Below are 17,987 nucleotides of genomic sequence, written 5' to 3'. Positions count from 1 at the left end.
TTAAGTCTTAAAGCATGGTCCATCTTCATTTTAATGTATGTCAGGTGAATATAATTCAGTTTTCATCCTCCAGCATGCTGCCAACACGTTATGCACCCGTATATTCACCCCACTGGTATTTTGTGTTTCTCAATCTTTGCAGATGCAGTCAGCTAACTGAAGACACTCCCTCTCGGGGCCAATGAAAGAAGACCATCCTACCTGTGTCATCACGACAGAAAACTGACAGCAGAGGCGTCTTTGTGCTGCGGCCTGGTGAGCGAATCCCTGTTAGGCTGTCAGAAAGCCAAAAAGCAACACAATGTTTTATGCCTTGGGGAGCTCAAGGTGCATGGTAATGAAACACAGGAGATTAATCAGCTTCCCTGAATGAAATGTGCTTCCTTTGCAACTTGATTCGTTTCGCCATCATCCTCTGGGAAGTGGACGCCTTTTTGTTTGTGTGCATGTTTGTTCGTGCTTGTGTGTGGCTTTTCAGAAAATGAGCAAAAAAACGTAATCTTATGTTTTGACTGTAACTGAAACCCTATTAACACAAGTTCCTGTCACAGGAGGTAGCCATAAAATTTGGGTAAATTTCCACTCAGGCTAGATATGTCCCTATCAAAGATTAATAACGGCATATCTAGTCAAAGGTGATGATAATTTCTTGCTTGTGATGCGAGAGGTTCTGCATTTGTATCCTGTTCAATTCCCCAAATTGGGTGTGGAGATCAGTAACATAAGCCTTTAAAGCAATGCATGGATGTGTGGCATATGTGCTGTGGAGGTGTTGTAAGGTGCAAAAGGAAAACAATGCAGACAAATACACAGTATACCCAACAAGTACTGGGCTGTCTTTCTTCAATCTTACAGTGAAGGTCAGGTGTGACATTTAGCAGTTAGAGTACCTTAAACAGCAGCTGAGTTAGGTTTTATCTAAGCTTTTATTATTATCACTGCTGCATAAACATTAAACACACCACCGTCTTTACTAATATTTGTACCAATAACACAAATTAGATCAACATTAGTTGTAATTAAGATCCTCTAAAATGTGTTTGTCAGTCCTATCCATTATATTCTGTCCGTGCAGGTTAAATGTGTTTCATGGTGTTCAAGTGAAGTCATTAAATATAATGGAACATAATCTCTAATCATGCTAAAAGAGTTAATTTATGACAAGAAGACATGAAGTTCACCATTTACAGTTGGCAATTTCTGATTGCAGCCAAGAGCCACTAGATGGAGCCACAAACAACCAAATACGAGAGAGGACAAAACATTTCAATACAGAATTTTTTATTCCCTTCCAATTAAAAAATGCTTGTGGGCACTGTGCAAATATCTTTAATAGAAACCTTCTTGTCTTTTAATTTGCCCAGAGAAACATTTTACCAGACAAACCTGTAGCATATAAAGTGAAATACAAAACAAGAAATTAAAAAATATATATTCACAGTACATATTCACTATGAGCACTAACCACTGTACAGGAAGTACAGAAACAGGATGCAGATACAGTATGGAATTCACTCTGATGGAGCACCACATGCATCCTCTCTGCGTTTTATCACTGACGGAAACACACCTGTCTGATTTAACTGTGTGCTGCCAGTGTGGCATATGATGCTAAATGTCCATTGCTGAGTGGAACCAAGAGAAAACTTGATGTTTTTCTGAATCATTCATGATCGGCTTCAAAATCGAAACATTTGAAACTTTGAACAAAATGGCACATAAGCAGAAATTTGGTCATAGATAATAAAAAAATATTCCAAAATATTTGCCAGCATGCATCACTACGATGGTTTGTTGCTTGCAGCCCCTACATGGATTTTGGAAATAAACTTTGCACTGATGCCGCTGTGTGTAACACAACTTTAGAGCTAATTCTGGACAGATCTTACACATTGCACCTTTAAATGAAGTGTGTAACATTTAGGGGGTTCTATTGGCAGAAATGGAAAATAATAAGGTTCAATAAATGTATCATAAGTTGACCATTTATGTTTTATCATTATATTAACCTCTTATTTTAGGTGACATGAACATGTAACATGTAACATATAAAATGCTTAGTCAGGAGCCTTCATGGTTACTAATAACTTGAATGATGAAACAGCAGATCTTGTTGATGACCTTTTTATAAGCGTCACAAGATCCATTAAAGGACCAGTGTGTAACATTTAGAGGGATCTATTGGCAGAAATGGAATATAATATTTATAAGTATGTTTTCATTAGTGTATAATCACCTGAAAATAAGAATCGTTGTGTTTTCGTTAGCTCAGAATGAGCCGTTCATATCTACATAGGGGTCCTCTTCGCGGAGCCGGCCGCCATGTTTCTATAGTCGCCCAGAGCGGACAAACCAAACACTGTAATAACTCAGAGTTAACCCCTGTCACTCCACTCAGCCGCCGGGAAACAAGACACAGGAAACCTCCGTTGAGGAGTTACAGCATTTATTTCTGCACAAACTGCAACCTCCACTGTACAGTCACTTGATATTCTCAAAGCTAAACTAAGGTTGCGTCCGAAATTCCATACTAACATGCAGATATTTTAGTATGTCCGAAACCTTGGTATGGAACCAAGAGTACGCGAATTGCATACTATTTCCAGTGAAATATTACAGTATTCATCGCTGGACACGGCATAAATGTCCCACAATGCAATGCGGTAGTGACGACAACGTTCATAACGGACGTTGATGGACAGCTTTGTGACATCAATAAAGGCTTCAATTTAACTGTAAGTTTAAGATTTCCCTTTGCTAGGCGTAATATATATTTTAAATTAATTCACACTTTGATTCTCACAAACCGTTGTTTTGGCTACACGTCTCCAACCGGCAAGGAGACTCTCGGGAAGTGACGACGTAAAGTACTGCTCAGTGCATCCGAAAATATACATACTACTGTTTATTTACACAAATAATGTTGAACGATAGTACACATATTGGGTCTGTAGTGCATAGTATAGCATTACCACTACCACTAGCTTACCTTTTCGCTCACATAAAACACATTTGCTGCCTATCTCTCTCTCTCTTGCTTCACCACTCACCTCTCACGTACACACACACTCTACTCACTGACTCTGCTATTCTCCAAATGACCTACGCTACTCTTACAACAACTGGCTCTAGAGAGGGCCATTCACGTTTTCACGTCAGCCGCCGTAGTTCTTGGTACACGGGAGATGTTGCAATCTGCAACTTCACTGCCAGATGCCGCCAGATGTTACACGCTGGACCTTTAAGAACTGTGAATATACTTTCAAGGAGAAGAGAACATTTTCATATAATTTCAAGTAAATACACCTGTAATTATGTACAAAGTGTGTAAACAGTACAATTTAAGAATAGGCTGACATTACAGACTAATAATCATAATGATAAATATAATAACAATAGTAGCTCACACAAACTGTGAATGCTGCATACTCTGCAGCGGTTTATGTTCCTGAATAACTGAATGTTAGAAACTGAATGATGGAACAAATGTGTGGTGTCGTGGTGGGCAGCCTTCCTGCAAAGTTGATGATAAAAATGAATAATTATGACAGATTTTGCTCAGCCATTGTGAGGACAGAGAGCTGGGGGTATGTGATAACGCCTTTTCTGTGACCATAATTTATTTCATGATGAACATTTTCCATCCATTATCTGTAACCGCTTATCCTATTCAGGGTCACGGGGGGATGGAGCCGATCCCAGCTGACATTGGGCGAAGGTGGGGTACACCCTGGACAGGTCGCCAGCCTATCACAGGGCTTGATGAACATTTTAACTTAGAATAATAATATTCATAATAATATTCAGTCCTGCACAAGTTATCTAGTGCACCCAGCACTCCAAATGCTCGATTTCACCCACTTTTTTGCGCCAGCTGCCTGATTGCTCCCGACGCTGGTTGTTAACCCCACCGGCTGGAATCTATCAGAGAAGAGACAGACAAATGGAAAATTACACTTCCTCTAATGAACCAAATCTGCAATGTATGAACATAATTGCAGGAATTAAGAATAGATAATAATATTCAGCTCAGCCAACCTGTGTGCCTCCCTGCAGTGCAGCATAACCCGTCTCCTCGGCCCGAGCTGTAGACCGGGGACACGCACACTCGACTGCTTGATGCGAGGTGCGTGAGACGCGTTGAACGAGAGGTAGGAGGCAGGTAGACGGTGGAGATGGAGGGCTTCGAGGGCGAGCTGTGGGAGTTTTCTATTTCCCAGCTCAGCCAGTAGCCTTTCAAACCTTCCTGATGGGCCTGCCACGCGACCTGCACCTCCTGACGCTCCAATGGGGTCAGCTGAAGGTTGGCCAGGGCTGGCAGAGCTGCTGCAGGAGAAAAAAACAAAGAGGAAAAGCAAGGGAAAGATTTGAGTAAGAATGATTCCCAAATGGACTCTAAAGGTCAACTTTCAATAAAGAGAATAAACAGAACAAATGCTTTTAACCAAAGAAAACTAAATTATCTGCAGGGAAGAACAACTGAAAGACACAAACTCACAAAGACATAAAAACATAGTATTGAAACCTCAAACTGAAAACCTACCCTCTTGAGTGCATGCCCTTACAGACATGGCTCTTTCTTTTCCATTCACATGCAGAGCACTGACTGTGACCAGGTACTGAGTGCCCGGCTTAAGGCCCGTCAGTACAGTGGAGTTCTGCTGGTTGGGTAATGTCACGATGTGGACGTCTCCGCTTGGAATAGCTCCATACTCCACCGTATATCTCTGAACTCGAGCCGGCTGCAGGGGACCCCAGCTCACACGGATCTGACGAAGACCAGAGGCCAACACGGAGACCACTACCGGGCTTAAAACATCTGAGGGGAGAGGAAGCACAAGAGACACAGGTGAGATGGTGGAGTGGCTTACACATATTGCTGTACAGCACCTGATAGACGAGTCAGACGTTAGGTGTGTTGATGCATTTTTGCAAATGAAATAATAATAATACACTTAATACAAACTTTAGATGTCAGACAGGAATCAGAAAAAACACATTAAAAGACTCTCTAATGGCATTGATATCTGTCATACCCTCTTTGACGCACACTCAGCCTGTTGAATGACCGTGTCTCAAGTTTTGTGATGTATTTCTATCAGAAAAATGGAAATTCAAACATCTACAATTCAACGACAAGTGAGAAAACTCAATTTGCTGAGGAAGATTTAGCAAAATGATTGCTAACAATAACACCAACCGAATGGGCCTTGTGGTGAGATTGTTTCTCTTCCCCTCTTTTCCTTTTTATGCCCCCGCGCCGGCGAAAGCCGTGGCCACAGACATGGATGTAAACTGCAACTTGACTGCTTGGCGGAGGCATACAACCACAAGCGGTAATTCTAGTTTGTCATGAATCAAGTGTGTTTTTTTAAGTGCATTGCAGAATTATAAAAACACATGTATTTAAGGGGAAATCCCCTTTAATCCTCTCACCAAGAAGTGTGGTGAAGTTAACAGAGAGTGTGTTAAACAGTCTCTGGTTGGACTCTGGATGCAGGGCGGCGGTGTAGGTGGTGTCAGGCTGCAGGTTGGTCAGCTCTACCCAGCTGGAGTCGCCTGGGAGAATGCGTCTAGTTTTAGCGTCCGTATTCCGCATAGAGTTGTACGAGAGCTCATAGTAACCGCTGTCTGCGCTCAGAACGGGACGCCACTGCAGCACAGCACTGTGGGAAGTCAAGTGAACCACACGCAGTCGTTCTGCACGAATGATTTCTATAGATGAGACAAGACGAGAGGAAAGAGAGGTAGTTAATCTGTCGTTAAAAATCACTTTTTATGTCTCAAAATAACAGTCTAATATCTGCCATGGAACTTCTACTGTGCTAAACCTCATATTTCAAACACACACACACACACACATACTGATAATGGCCTCCCTCAGGTCCTGTGTGATGATTTCGATGGTTTCTATGTCTACAGAGTAGAGGTGAGACTCCAGTGGAGGTGTCACTGCACGTTGTAGCACCTGGTAGTTTCCATGTACTGTAGACACAGCTAAAACAGAAACTCCCTGCGCCTTCAGCTGAGACATGGGCTCGTCCACGTCTCCGGGCTGCACACCATCAGTCAGCCACAGCAGTATCTTTGGCACATTCTCGTCCGTCTCTGTCAGAAGCTGCTGGGCCACCCTGAGCGCCGCCTCGGTGTTAGTGTCTCCCTGCAGCTGTCTGACACTCCCCAGAGCTTTCTGCAGACTTTCCTGATTGTTGTGAACGTCCAGGCCGAACTCCAGGTTAGGGTTTGTGCCCACCTGCAGCAGCCCGACTCTGACGTGCCCAGTGCCCAATGAGAAGGGGCGTAGCAGCTCGGTGGTGAAGAGCAACAGGCGGATGAACTCGTAGTTTGCTACACTTCCTGAAGAGTCCAGCAGAAGGAGAATATCCCCTTCACAGCAGTTTAACACTGTGCACAACAGAGGGAAAAACAAGAGGGTTATTTCAATACGTGCGTCTTTCTTGTTTTGACTGACAAGTTTACTAGTTGCCTTTTTCAAACCTAAGCCATCATACATTAAGCCATCAAACCTGCATCAACTGATTTTTTCTTTGGCCACTTGGGGGCAGTAGAAACACGGCGTCAACACAAAATTAGCATATTATCACCTTTATGTTGATAAGGCGTACTTGTTGGCAAACAGTTACACATTATTTACAGAGTAATATAAGCATTCATTTGCAGTCATGTTTCTGGTAGTGGGCAACCTCCGGTTCTGAAAAGTGAAGCCAGTGTAGAAGTGCCTTAAACTTGCATTCTTTCTAATAGCCAGCAGGCAGTCAAAAGAAGTCTGATTGTATATTGTATTACCTCAGTAAACATTGTAAACATGAGTTTATGGTCTCAATCGGTGGTTTCCAGTCTTCTTCAATACAGCATGATGTTCATTTAGTAAATCATGATCCCATTTAGAGTCAAATAGACCATAAAGCAGGGGATGCTTTAGGGCTTGTCTACCTTGTGATTGACAGGTCGCTTGTCAGTCAACCTAAACCCTTTCACAGGGTGTTTTTACTTCATGAAAGTTATTGTAACATTTTGGTTGCCTAAAAATTTTCCCATTTTCGCATACACATGTATGTGACAAGGTTATAATAGTTTTGAATTTTCAATTATTTTTTATTTTATTCTAGTTTTGACTTTTTGATTTCATTGTTTAGTTTTAGCTGGTTTTCAGGGTGTGTTTGCTAATTTTAGTTTAGTTTCAGTTTTTCAGAAAGGTTTTGTTTTTATATATTTAGTTTTAATTTTACAGTAGTTTTAGGTTTGTTTTGTTAGGGCCAGCTCTAATATCTCAGAAGTAGCTACATATACATACAAAATACATGGCTGGAGAACTGTGTAGGAATGGCCATAAAGTTTAATGTTTAATCTTCGCGCTACTTTAGTGTTCGATGTGAAGCGATTGCGGCATAGCGTCATCTCCTGGAAGATCAAGTCCGTTCAGTTTCTGTGGTTCAATGTCACGAGAGTTGACGGAAATTCCTGCCGTCTCCTTTTTTCAGTAGTGATATATTATAGCTAAAAAAAATTCAATGAATTTACGTTAATTTTTATTTGTTTTATTAGTTTTTTTACCCAGGCAATATTGTTTCAGTTTAGTTTTAATTTTTCTTAAAAGATATGGTTTTTATTTAGTTTCAGTTTACTAGAAATATTTTTTTACTGCTTATTTTAATTTTAGTTTCAGTTTTAGTTGAATAACCCTGGTAAGTGAAAAGTTAATTTGATCCATAAATATATTGGTAATAACAGCTTTAAAGTAGAGTTTCAATTCCCTCCTTTTTAGACATTGGATCGAGACACAGACGGGCAAGTTTTTAATTACTGGTTAACATTTAATTTTCATAAAACGTGGTGACTTATTAGGTGCCTATGCTCAAATATACTGGAAACTGTTGGCAGTGATGAATCATCCCATAATGACTATATTAATATCTCAGTCATATGCAGGACGGATCTTATTAATGTCACAGATGCCATTGCTGTGGGGGAGCATTAATATAAAGACTGAAAGGCAATAACAGGAATACGAGTTGTCTTGTCTTGTACATAAATCGGAAATACTGCTCACACGTTATCAAAACACATCAGAAAAATATTGCATTGAGAATACTTTAAATGGAGCTACAGCAGAGGATTTATGATAGCGAGGAATAAAGAGAATTGGGTCACTGTAGTCGATTTATCATATGAGTGAGAGTGAGATTTACTTTGTAGATAAATCAGTGACAAAAAAAACCAAAGAGCAGTGCAGAGAGGAAAAGAGAAAGCATATATTCCCACATATTGGGATCTAGTCTCCACTTGAATGAACACATACTGGTTTCTCATCTTCACCTTTCATCATTTCTCAGAAGCCATTTTGCTCCATTTTGTCGTCAAAAAGTCGTCATGGTGGAATAATTTTCACTGACAAGAATCAATTCCACCTGCAAGCACCATCCTGCACCTTCAGATTTCTGTCCAATACATTTGGTGACTCACTGATCTGTTCCTTCTGGAAACCACTAAGTGTATCCTAATTATCCTGCTCACTGCATGTGACTTTTGGTACATTTGGTACCTGTAGTTCATGAAGTATTGGTCTTATACCATCACCTGTTATAAATAACTAATACACTGACATTCATTCTTAGAATAATCTGGGTCATTTTAATGTGTGTGCTATATGAGAATGAATTCAACACAAATAGAGTCATTCCTAATTGTCCCCTACATTCACATCTGCTTTATTGCCTCACGTCTTCCATTTCGTTCAGACTCTTTTCCATTTGCAACTCTTCTGCGGAACACACTCATTATTTTATTGCAGCAGTGGTCCATAATCATTAAACTTTTATAGGGAGGCAGAAAATAAAGCAGCAGTAAAGTAAACAGGCAGGGAGGAAATGAGGGAGAACAGCGCAATCAGGCAAAGAGGTGTCTGCCGACGCGTTAATGAAACACAGATAACTTAAAAAAGAGTGCAAGAGAAGAGAAGCTACGTGGGAAAGAGGTGAGACCTCTGTAGACCTTTATATATGTACTGTATATAAGGGGCGAAGCTGAAAGGGAAAATGAGACAGAGAGCCCAGAAACGAGACAGAAAGATGAGATGAGATGGTTGGATTAGAGTTGTTGACGGAGATGTAGAGGAATTGCTCCATCTTTGCATTCCTCAGAGGAAAATACATGTGAATATGAGAGATTTGAGCATGTCATCTGTCATGTAATTGGTTTTAAGCTGTGCCAAGGCCATATGCCTCGCTACAGAGCTGCACAGATGAACCAAAAATATGTTAATGCTTTCTGTGAAGTTTACGGAGTGCAATATTGACATGCGCCGACATCAAACAGACAGATGGTAGACTACCCAGTCTGTGTTGAATTAAAATCAACACAGGCTACTTCTAAACTCTAAAACATTTGACAAATAAACTATATGTTGATCTGCTGCCTTTTAAACTTTTACAGAGTTCCTGCAGAAAAGTGAAACTGCAAATTAATTAAAAATTCCACACATTCCATGTGTGCTTTTTTGGGGGGGATCTGTAACTTAGTTAATAAGTCAAAAATATTTACTTTTAATTAGCCGTGTCCACCTCTAAGTACCTCAACTTCCTCTATGTCGAAGCCAACATTACGAACAAAGCTCCAATTGTCCTTCAAAACACAGTAATGAACTGCTCCTTTAGAAGAATAAAACATGAACAATAAACAATTTACCTGCAATACTGCTATGATGTAGAGGATTCAACTTTAGTTCAGCACTGTACAGATCAGCACCAGTTTGTACCTCTGATCTCTTCAGCCTCTATTCTACCTTTAGACCTCTTACATTTTCTAATACAATTTTATGGCTTCTTGCTGAGAGTTAGCTGAGAAGATTGACCCCACTCAGAACATAACTCCTGAAGCCAATGCAGAAGTGCTTTGAACTTGCATTCTTTCTAACAGCCAGCAGGGGGCGACGAAGTCTGATAATGACTTAATTAATTACCTCAGTAAACATTGTAAACATGAGTTTATGGTCTCAATCACTAGTTTCAAGTCTTCTTCAATACAGCATGATGTTCATTTAGTAAATTATGGTCCCATTTAGAGTCAAATAGAGCATGTATGCAAGTATGCTTTAGGTCGTGGCTACCTCGTATGCAGGTCGCTACCACGGCGTTGTCTGGTCTGGGAGTTGTCTGTGCTTTCACTTCTTTGCAATATGCATTCTTTGGGGAGGGTCTAACAAAAAGATGCTGTTTTGGTTGCATTATGGGAAATATAGGATTCATTGTTTTGGAATTTAACCCATACTAGGAACTAGAGGTTAGGATACCTCAACTTCCGCTGCAACAATTTTGACCCTTCTATTTTAAAACAAATTTGTTGTAGTTCCTCAACTTTATGGCAGAGCAATAATAAATTGCTGTAGTGCCCCTTTAAGATTCCCTCACAGTCACACGCAGCTGATGTTTTAGGGCAGGCTGGTGCCGGTGGATGCACTGTTTGAGGTCCAATTTGGCTGTAATATCTCCAGTGGTGTCATAATTTGGACAAAATGAAATTTTTTCCATAGCTCGTTTCAGTTAATACACCTTGATAATTTGTTCCATAGGAAGTCACAAAAACAACTTCAATCCTGTACAGCCAACTGGCTTCTTTTCCAGCTTAAACCTATGAAAAAAGAATCTGACATCACCTGCAGTGGTGGAAGAAGTATCCAGATCCTTCACTTAAAGGACCAGTGTGTAACATTTAGGGGGATCTATTGGCAGAAATGTAATATAATATAAATAACTATGCTTTCATTAATGTATAATCACTGGAAAATAAGAATTTAGTTTTTGTTATCTTAGAAAGAGCCGTTTATGTCTAATCGGGTCCTCTTCATGGAGCCAGCCGCCATGTTTTTACAGTAGCCCAGAATGGACAAACCAAACACTGGCTCTAGAGAGAGCATTTTGCGTTTTTACGTTTTTACATTTTTACGTTTTTGCGTCGGCCACCGAAGTTCTCCTTCGGCACATGGGCGAAGTTTAAATTGGTTGCAATCTGCAAACTCTCCGCTAGATGCCGCCACATCCTACACACTGGACCTTTATGTAAAAGTACCAATATCACATTTTGTAAAATAGACCATTAGAAATAAGAGTCCTATGTTCAAAATATAAGTGAAAACAAAGAAATAGCAAACAGTAAAATGTACATAAAGTTTAAAAAATAAAAGTACTCATTATGCTGAAAAATTCTCCCTTTGAGTGTTAACCAATATATTATATTATTGGATTATTATTACTGATGCGTTAATGCGTAAATAGCATTTTAATGTTAGCTGGTTGAAGCAAATTTGAGCTACTTCATATACTCTACAGTGGTTTAATCTATAACACTGTATTATATTTTATACAGTGATCATGTGTTTTATATGTAAAATCATAATCTGACAAGTACCTGCAGCCGTCAGATAAATGTAGTGGAATAAAAAGTACAATACAATAAGTATAATAACATAAAGTAGCATACAATTGAAATACTCAATAAAGTACAAGTACTTAAAAAAAAGAAAAACTACTGAAGTGCAGTAGTTGAGTAAATGTACTGTGAATATGTGATCCAATGAAGAAAAATAAAACCACGTGTTTTCTTCACAGTGACTTTTCATATTGTACCCTATAACAGTGATTATTTACACACATTCTGATGATTACAGACCATTATATTGATTATTAGATCATAAACTGTTATCATATAAAAAGACACACCCATTATTTCATGTCCCTGAATTAAAAGTAATGAAACACTGTTATGCAATGCACCAGCACACAATATCTCTCTGGGACAACACTGTCCATGTGTCAACTTGTTTTAACCAGACTGCCTGTGGCAATGATCCTGGCTTGTTGTTACATATTAAAATGCCAGCTGATCTTTAACTTTATGCCACCCAGCACTGCATTTCCCCAAACATTTATTAACAGCAATATCTAAATATTTTACTAAAACTGATTTAGAGTTGAACTGTTTTAGAGTGTGTTTGCATAATTGGTGACTTTTACCACAAAGGAAAAAAATTTTTTCTGAAGGTTTAACTTTCAGCCCAGACTTCATTTACAAAACATCAAATTTTCCCAATCTAACCCCAGAGGAGAAGAAGAAGATCACAACCAGGTCATTTTATTTGTGCATCAGGTCTGTTTACTGTCCATGTTTCATTCGGCTATGTACCTGCTCTACTTCGTGTCTGTATTGTAAGCTTATTGTTATCAACTCACCTGTGGCAGGTACACCAATTTGCATGTTGCTCCGCTGCAACATCGCCCAGAGAACAACACAGCGAAGTAAAAATTCCTTCATCCTTTCTAAACGGCATTAAAAAAGATGTGAATGTGATCGGAAAAAACAGCAGGCAGGTGAAATATAATCAACACCAGGTCCTCTTTCACCGGTTCCCATCGCATAGATCAGCTGTCACACGTTGATCCAGTCTGTGTTATTATGCACCACTGTCGCCTCTTCTGCAGAGTTTTGCTACTGCATCCAAACTTTTCTGCAGTCAACACCTGCGTCATGCATACAGTAGGCTACTGCAATGTCTGCACGGTGCATTTATTATAAGATTACTTCTCTCTCAGTCCGCCAAACGGTTTCACTTTCTAGTCCAGATTATTCCTCCTCCTCCTCCTCCTCCAGCTGCTGAGCCAGGACATCAAATCATTGTCTCTTTTTGCTGCACTGTTAAGAATTTCCCAGTAAAACAACAGTAAAGAACTAAAGGGTTGCCTTTATGTTACTGTAAAATTAACATTATTACAGCTTTGTACTGTTAATGAAAAATACAGTTTGAACTGGTTGTTTTTTTTATTAATTTCACAGTATTTTACAGTTAATTTACTTTTTAAAGATACATTATATAGCTGTTTTTCACCTTTATTCTACATTATCTTACTGGTTTGTTTTAATGCACTATTTAGGTTGTATTTTTTACATACATTTTAATAAACATTATTTTTTGCCGAGATGAATAGACTTTACAGACATAGGAATAGTCACACTAAATACAATTAAAGGCACTTGTTAGGAAAAAGGCTATAATAGACTTGTTGACACTTTTCCCAAAATGTCTGTCTATAACTGGCTACAAGCACAGAATGCAAACCATAACAACATGTGTATGAAACTGTTACTGATGATACTTTAGACAGTTGATCAGCAGTAAAGTGATGTTTTTTAAGAATGCATTATAGTTCAGTTAAAAAACGGCCTATGAGCATAATTTAACAGGTTTTCTTTTGTATTAACAGTAAAGCACTGTTTTTGGCAATAACAGGTTAATACTGTTGAAATCCTGCTGTAAATTAACAGCAATTGTTTACAGTGAGGACATAAAATCATTGTCTTTTTTTGGGGGGGTTTGGTCTTTGATGGGACTCAGAGATGCGTTCTTGATGATTGCTGTTTCCTCCTGCACTGTAATTTCCTCAGTCCATGTGGTCATCACACTTATTCATACAAACAGACAGGCACCTGACCAAATAGACACTCGTGTACAGTAACAGACTGTGTGTGTCCCAGAGGAACCAAGAAAATCTCATCGCAAGCGTGCCAGAATTAAATGGCTGCTGTGCATGGCTGCAAGAAAAAAAAATGATCTCATCTGTTTTTCCCGCTACATTATATTGTGCTGGAGGAAAAGCAGTGAAACTGATCCGATCTTCATTTTCTCTGGAGACACCCTGGAAGCCCCTCAGGCTGGACCACAAAACTGGACCCTACTTTGGGAAACAGTAACAGGGCACCCATTTGGATCGAGGAGCGAGCAAGGAAACACATTAAGTCAGTCCATTAGACAGGATTAGAGTAAATACCACAGCTGCCACTTATCCGAAAGATAACTTGGATCAAGTGCAGGCTATTGACATGCATTTATTGTATAGTCGACAATAGTGTGTGTGTGTCTGTGCCAACACATAAAGATAAAAGGCTTAATAAATGAAGGGCACTGACTGAATGTGCCCTCTTGAGATGAGAGTGCCCTGCATGTGTGTCTGTTACTTCACTGGAAATGATGTGGATACTTTTCTTGTACATGATAGCGTTTCATATATTATTTTTGGTCACTTTTTGCTAGTGTCTCGTTGCAACAGGTTGCGCAGAAAGGGTGTGTAGGGTGCACGTTGGGACAGAGGTGGGATGGTGAGGTGGAGACAGATAGTAGAAAGATAACGTAGAGGACATATTTTGATTGTGCCATTTGATATCAAACACTTTTGCTTACATACCAGGCGGGTTTGTCTAGACCAGTGGTCTCAAACTCAATTTACCTGGGGGCCGCTGGAGGCAGAGTCTGGGTGAGGCTGGGCCGCATCAGGTATTCCACAAAAAAAGCTTTGTTAAAAAAAAAACAATCTTCTCAAACGTCATTATTAACAGTTCTTTAACTTGAATGGGTTCTTCTGAACATGAACGGTTCTTCTGAACACGAACTGTCCTGAACATGAATGGAACATTGAAGAACATGAACGGTTCTTCTGAACATGGCCTCTATTGCGTCTCCCACTTTTCCTGAAATTGTCTGTGCTCGTCACCAACCTTTCTCTTCACTGCAGGCTTTGAAAAAGACATGATTGGGGCTGTGTGACAAGATATATATTCATTCCACTTGGTGTCACTCCGCAATAAAGTTGTGCCTGCTGTGTTTGTGTTGCTCTGCAATTACACCACCAAACCGCTAGTTGGCGGCGGCGTCTCTATGAGTTTCCTTCTTCTTCTTCTTCTTCTTGTACTACAAACAGAAACTGAGGGAGTTGGAGCTAATAACTGTTGAACCACAGAACTTTTACTGATATTACTGCAACGCCGAAAAGAGAAAATATATCTGAGTGGATTTGTGTGAACAAACATTGAAAAGATGGAGGCAGAGAGAAGTAGAACTTGGTCCTGGCCGCTCAGCATCGCTGAGAGACTGGACCAATCACAGCTGTTGCGGTCTGCGTCGCCGGGACGTGTAGTTACATTTCTGGAGAGGTGCACGTCAGGCTACGGCGTCGATTCAACGCAGAAGTATAAATCAAGCTTTAATCAAGCTTATGCGATGTTACACGGGCGCCGCCATAGTTGTTGTGAAATGTTTCTCTGCTTGCATCAAGCCCGGCCGATTGCCCGCCCCCGGGAGCCATATACCCCACTGTGATTGGTAGGTTCATTCAGCTCGGGCTCGCGCAACAAAGGGACCTTCCACGGCAAACTGCCATTCACATAAAACTCGCGGGCCGAGGGCGCCTGGTTAGCTCAGTTGGTAAAGCGGGCGCCCATGTAACAAGACTTGGTCCTGACCGCGGCGGCCAGGGTTCGAATCCGGCCTGTGGCCCTTTCCGCATCCACTCTCTCTCTCCCCCCTTTCCAAGACTCTATCCACTGTCCTGTCAATAAAAATGCCCCCAAAAAAAAAACTTTATAAAAAAAAAAAAAAAAAAAATTTGCGGGCCGCACTAACATTAAACTTTCATATCAAGGTGGGGGCCACAAAATATCGTCTTGCGGGCCGCAATTGGCCCGCGGGCCGCGAGTTTGAGACCCCTGGTCTAGACTGTAGACAGAAGCTGGAGTTCAGTCAGTTCACGTAGACAGTCTGTCTGCAGGTTCATGAATCCTGAAGTCTTTTAGATGTTATTCTAATTTTTTGTTGAAGACGAATTAATGATGATGCTTGGAAGACGTTTTGTGATTTACTTTGATTTTCTGTCAGTGCAGCACACTTTAAAGGAATAGTTCAACATTTTGAGGAAACACATGAACTTATTTGCCCTAAATACCCCTCTCTGGCACATACAAGTACTTCGCAAAAAATCAAGGCCGCACCCCCTTTTGGGGGAAAGAAAACCGTAGATCCCATAGATGTCAATGCAATTTGACGTATGTTTGGATTGTAATAATGACACATTTGTATGCATTTATCTCTTGTTATACAAATGTTTGTTTTATACACACGTCTAATAATTATTTTGCGACCTTGCTTGAACCTGAGTGTTCATGACACCTTAATAAATTAAAGTTGGTCGCCACCATGTCCCTTCAGTCTTCCCCCGTCCAACATAGTGGCCGGATATTGCTTATCGAGACATCTATACATATTTGATTGAATCATGTTAGGCTCAGTGTTGTCTGTACATAACCAACCTGTTAATAGCCAACTGTTTGCTCTATAGGCTGAGATTTAGTAGGAGACGACAGTCTGATGCTGCTATAATGTTAAAGTATGACTGTAATACTACAGCAGCCTCCCACTCAAACTAACGTTGATGCTCGTCACTGTCACCAGCATCTTTTAGCCATTTAACCACACTGACGGTGAATATTCACATATCGTCTGTGCCTCAAATCTCGATGTGAAAGCCTCGGTTAACCCGCTACACAACAGCTTTTCGGCATTTTCCATTTTCTCTCATGCGACAGCGAGTTTCTATAGCTTGGAGCCATAAAGCCCCTCTATTAGATCTTTTTTAGGACACGGCAGAGGAACAAATCGGAGGTCAGCGTTTTGGGATTCATTGTTGATGCGACCAACTACACAGCAACTCTTCGGCATAGTGTTATTACTATTAGTGGTTTGTTTAAAGTAGAAATTTGGAGACATGTTTCAACTTCTTCTGTTTACGCTGTTGCCGTCTATGAGGGACACAAGATTGTTTTCCCCCAAAAGGGGGCGTGGTCATGCAAGCTTACTCTGGATGACGTATTGCCGGTCTGATGTCTGTAGACTACACTTAATATGAAGCTACTGTCAGCAGATGCTTAGCTTAGCTTAGCATAAAGACTGGAAACAAGGGGAAACGTCTAGCCTGGCCCGACACATCTCCTGTTGGTATAGAATGGTAAAGTAGGCCTATGTTGATATTCTGTATACTAACTGCTAAAACAGTATATTATGATGATTATTATGTACATACTGTGTATAAGTAGCATGTAGTATGGATTTGGGACACTGCTTGTTATTATGAAGTTTTCACAATTTTTTCCAGCTCTATACTCAGATATATTAGAAGGTCAAACACTTCATGTTAAGAAGATTCAGTCAAGATTTCACATTCAAAGTGATGTGTGTCATCTTCTCTACTAGTAGCAGCTTGCTATCAAAACTCTCACTGTGGTACGTGCTGTTTTTACTTCCACTTGAAGCAGATTGATTTTGATTTTCATGGTTATGTGTATAATAAGTGACACATTAACTCCCACTGTAGCACCCCAGCTTAAGTGTGTGTGTGTGTTCATGCTCCCAACTCAGTTATTATACTGTGTAAGCGGTATTATGAATTCCTTCTGAGCATGCAGCATGAAGACATACATGATTAACAAATTACCAGCACTTCATTTTTCACAGTTTAAAAATATCACGGCCTGGTTGTGCACAAAGAAGGGAGATGTGCTATTAAAAAGCCATTTTATTAACACCATGTTGATGAGCTCTGCCTCTGCTGAGGAGTCCAGCTGATTAACTTTCAGATTAATGTGCTGTCAGCATGCCACACAAATTAAGAGGGTTTGTTATCACGACAGCACAGCGATACGATAATATTGACCGCAAGGGACAAGAATTAAGTGCTAACCTATTTCCCTTTAAGGCTGAATGCTTTCATTTGGAACTCGTTCTTTAAAAAGTGGAGTGTACACTTGAGTTTTGGACGTTGGTGGCAGGGAAAGGATGGCTTTGAACCAAAAGGTCTCCAAAAACACAATATGCAGAGCACTTACAGGTATTGATTAGAGGCATTGACTCAAAGGACATTAATAAGGATGGAGGCTTCCTTCCTTCCTTCCTTCCTTCCGTCTCATCCGCTGTCTGGTGCATGTCCGGGCCTGCAGCATCATCAGCCCTCTTTGTAAGATGGAAAACTGGAATTTCCCATGAAGAAGAGTTTGGCAAAGGCAACTTTCTCTTCATGTTTGCATGGACAAACTTGTACATGAGCATAACATGTGTGTTTGTGAGTCTGGTCATGTGTGAATGTGTACGGGTG

At 40.3% G+C, this 17,987-nt stretch overlaps 1 protein-coding gene and 1 long non-coding RNA gene across 8 annotated transcripts in view; one reads left to right on the top strand and one right to left on the bottom strand.

The window, feature by feature from the left end:
- LOC141767701 (uncharacterized) overlaps positions 1–17,987 on the top strand; it is a 77,449-nt gene that overhangs the window by 17,659 nt on the left and 41,803 nt on the right. The window contains exons 2-5 of one of the 4 annotated variants that reach the window (XR_012593917.1): positions 143–327; positions 4,599–4,849; positions 4,979–5,139; positions 5,271–5,338. This is a non-coding gene — a long non-coding RNA (uncharacterized LOC141767701). Of the gene's footprint in view, positions 1–142; positions 328–4,598; positions 4,850–4,978; positions 5,382–5,922; positions 6,060–17,987 lie in introns of those variants that run through there. The other 3 variants (XR_012593915.1, XR_012593916.1, XR_012593914.1) reach the window with 3 other exon arrangements.
- On the bottom strand, positions 1,233–12,636 carry LOC141767632 (von Willebrand factor A domain-containing protein 1-like). Of its 4 annotated transcripts, XM_074635142.1 has the most exons (6): positions 12,246–12,634; positions 5,866–6,405; positions 5,437–5,715; positions 4,544–4,819; positions 4,039–4,326; positions 1,236–3,921 (listed from the first exon to the last, which is right to left on the bottom strand). In XM_074635142.1, exons 1-6 carry the CDS (start codon positions 12,325–12,327, stop codon positions 3,902–3,904), a joined length of 1,485 nt encoding a protein of 494 aa, XP_074491243.1. In that variant the 5' UTR covers positions 12,328–12,634; the 3' UTR covers positions 1,236–3,901. The 4 variants fall into 4 exon arrangements, with proteins under 4 accessions (XP_074491236.1, XP_074491230.1, XP_074491243.1 ...); XM_074635135.1 differs by lacking the exon at positions 12,246–12,634 and having other exon boundaries at positions 1,233–3,921; positions 4,039–4,323; positions 5,866–6,835; XM_074635129.1 differs by lacking the exon at positions 12,246–12,634 and having other exon boundaries at positions 1,234–3,921; positions 5,866–6,834.

This window comes from Sebastes fasciatus, chromosome 1 (genome assembly GCF_043250625.1).
Source record: "Sebastes fasciatus isolate fSebFas1 chromosome 1, fSebFas1.pri, whole genome shotgun sequence".
In the NCBI taxonomy this organism is placed as follows: Eukaryota; Metazoa; Chordata; class Actinopteri; order Perciformes; family Sebastidae; genus Sebastes; species Sebastes fasciatus.
This window is presented reverse-complemented; position numbering and strand designations above follow the sequence as displayed.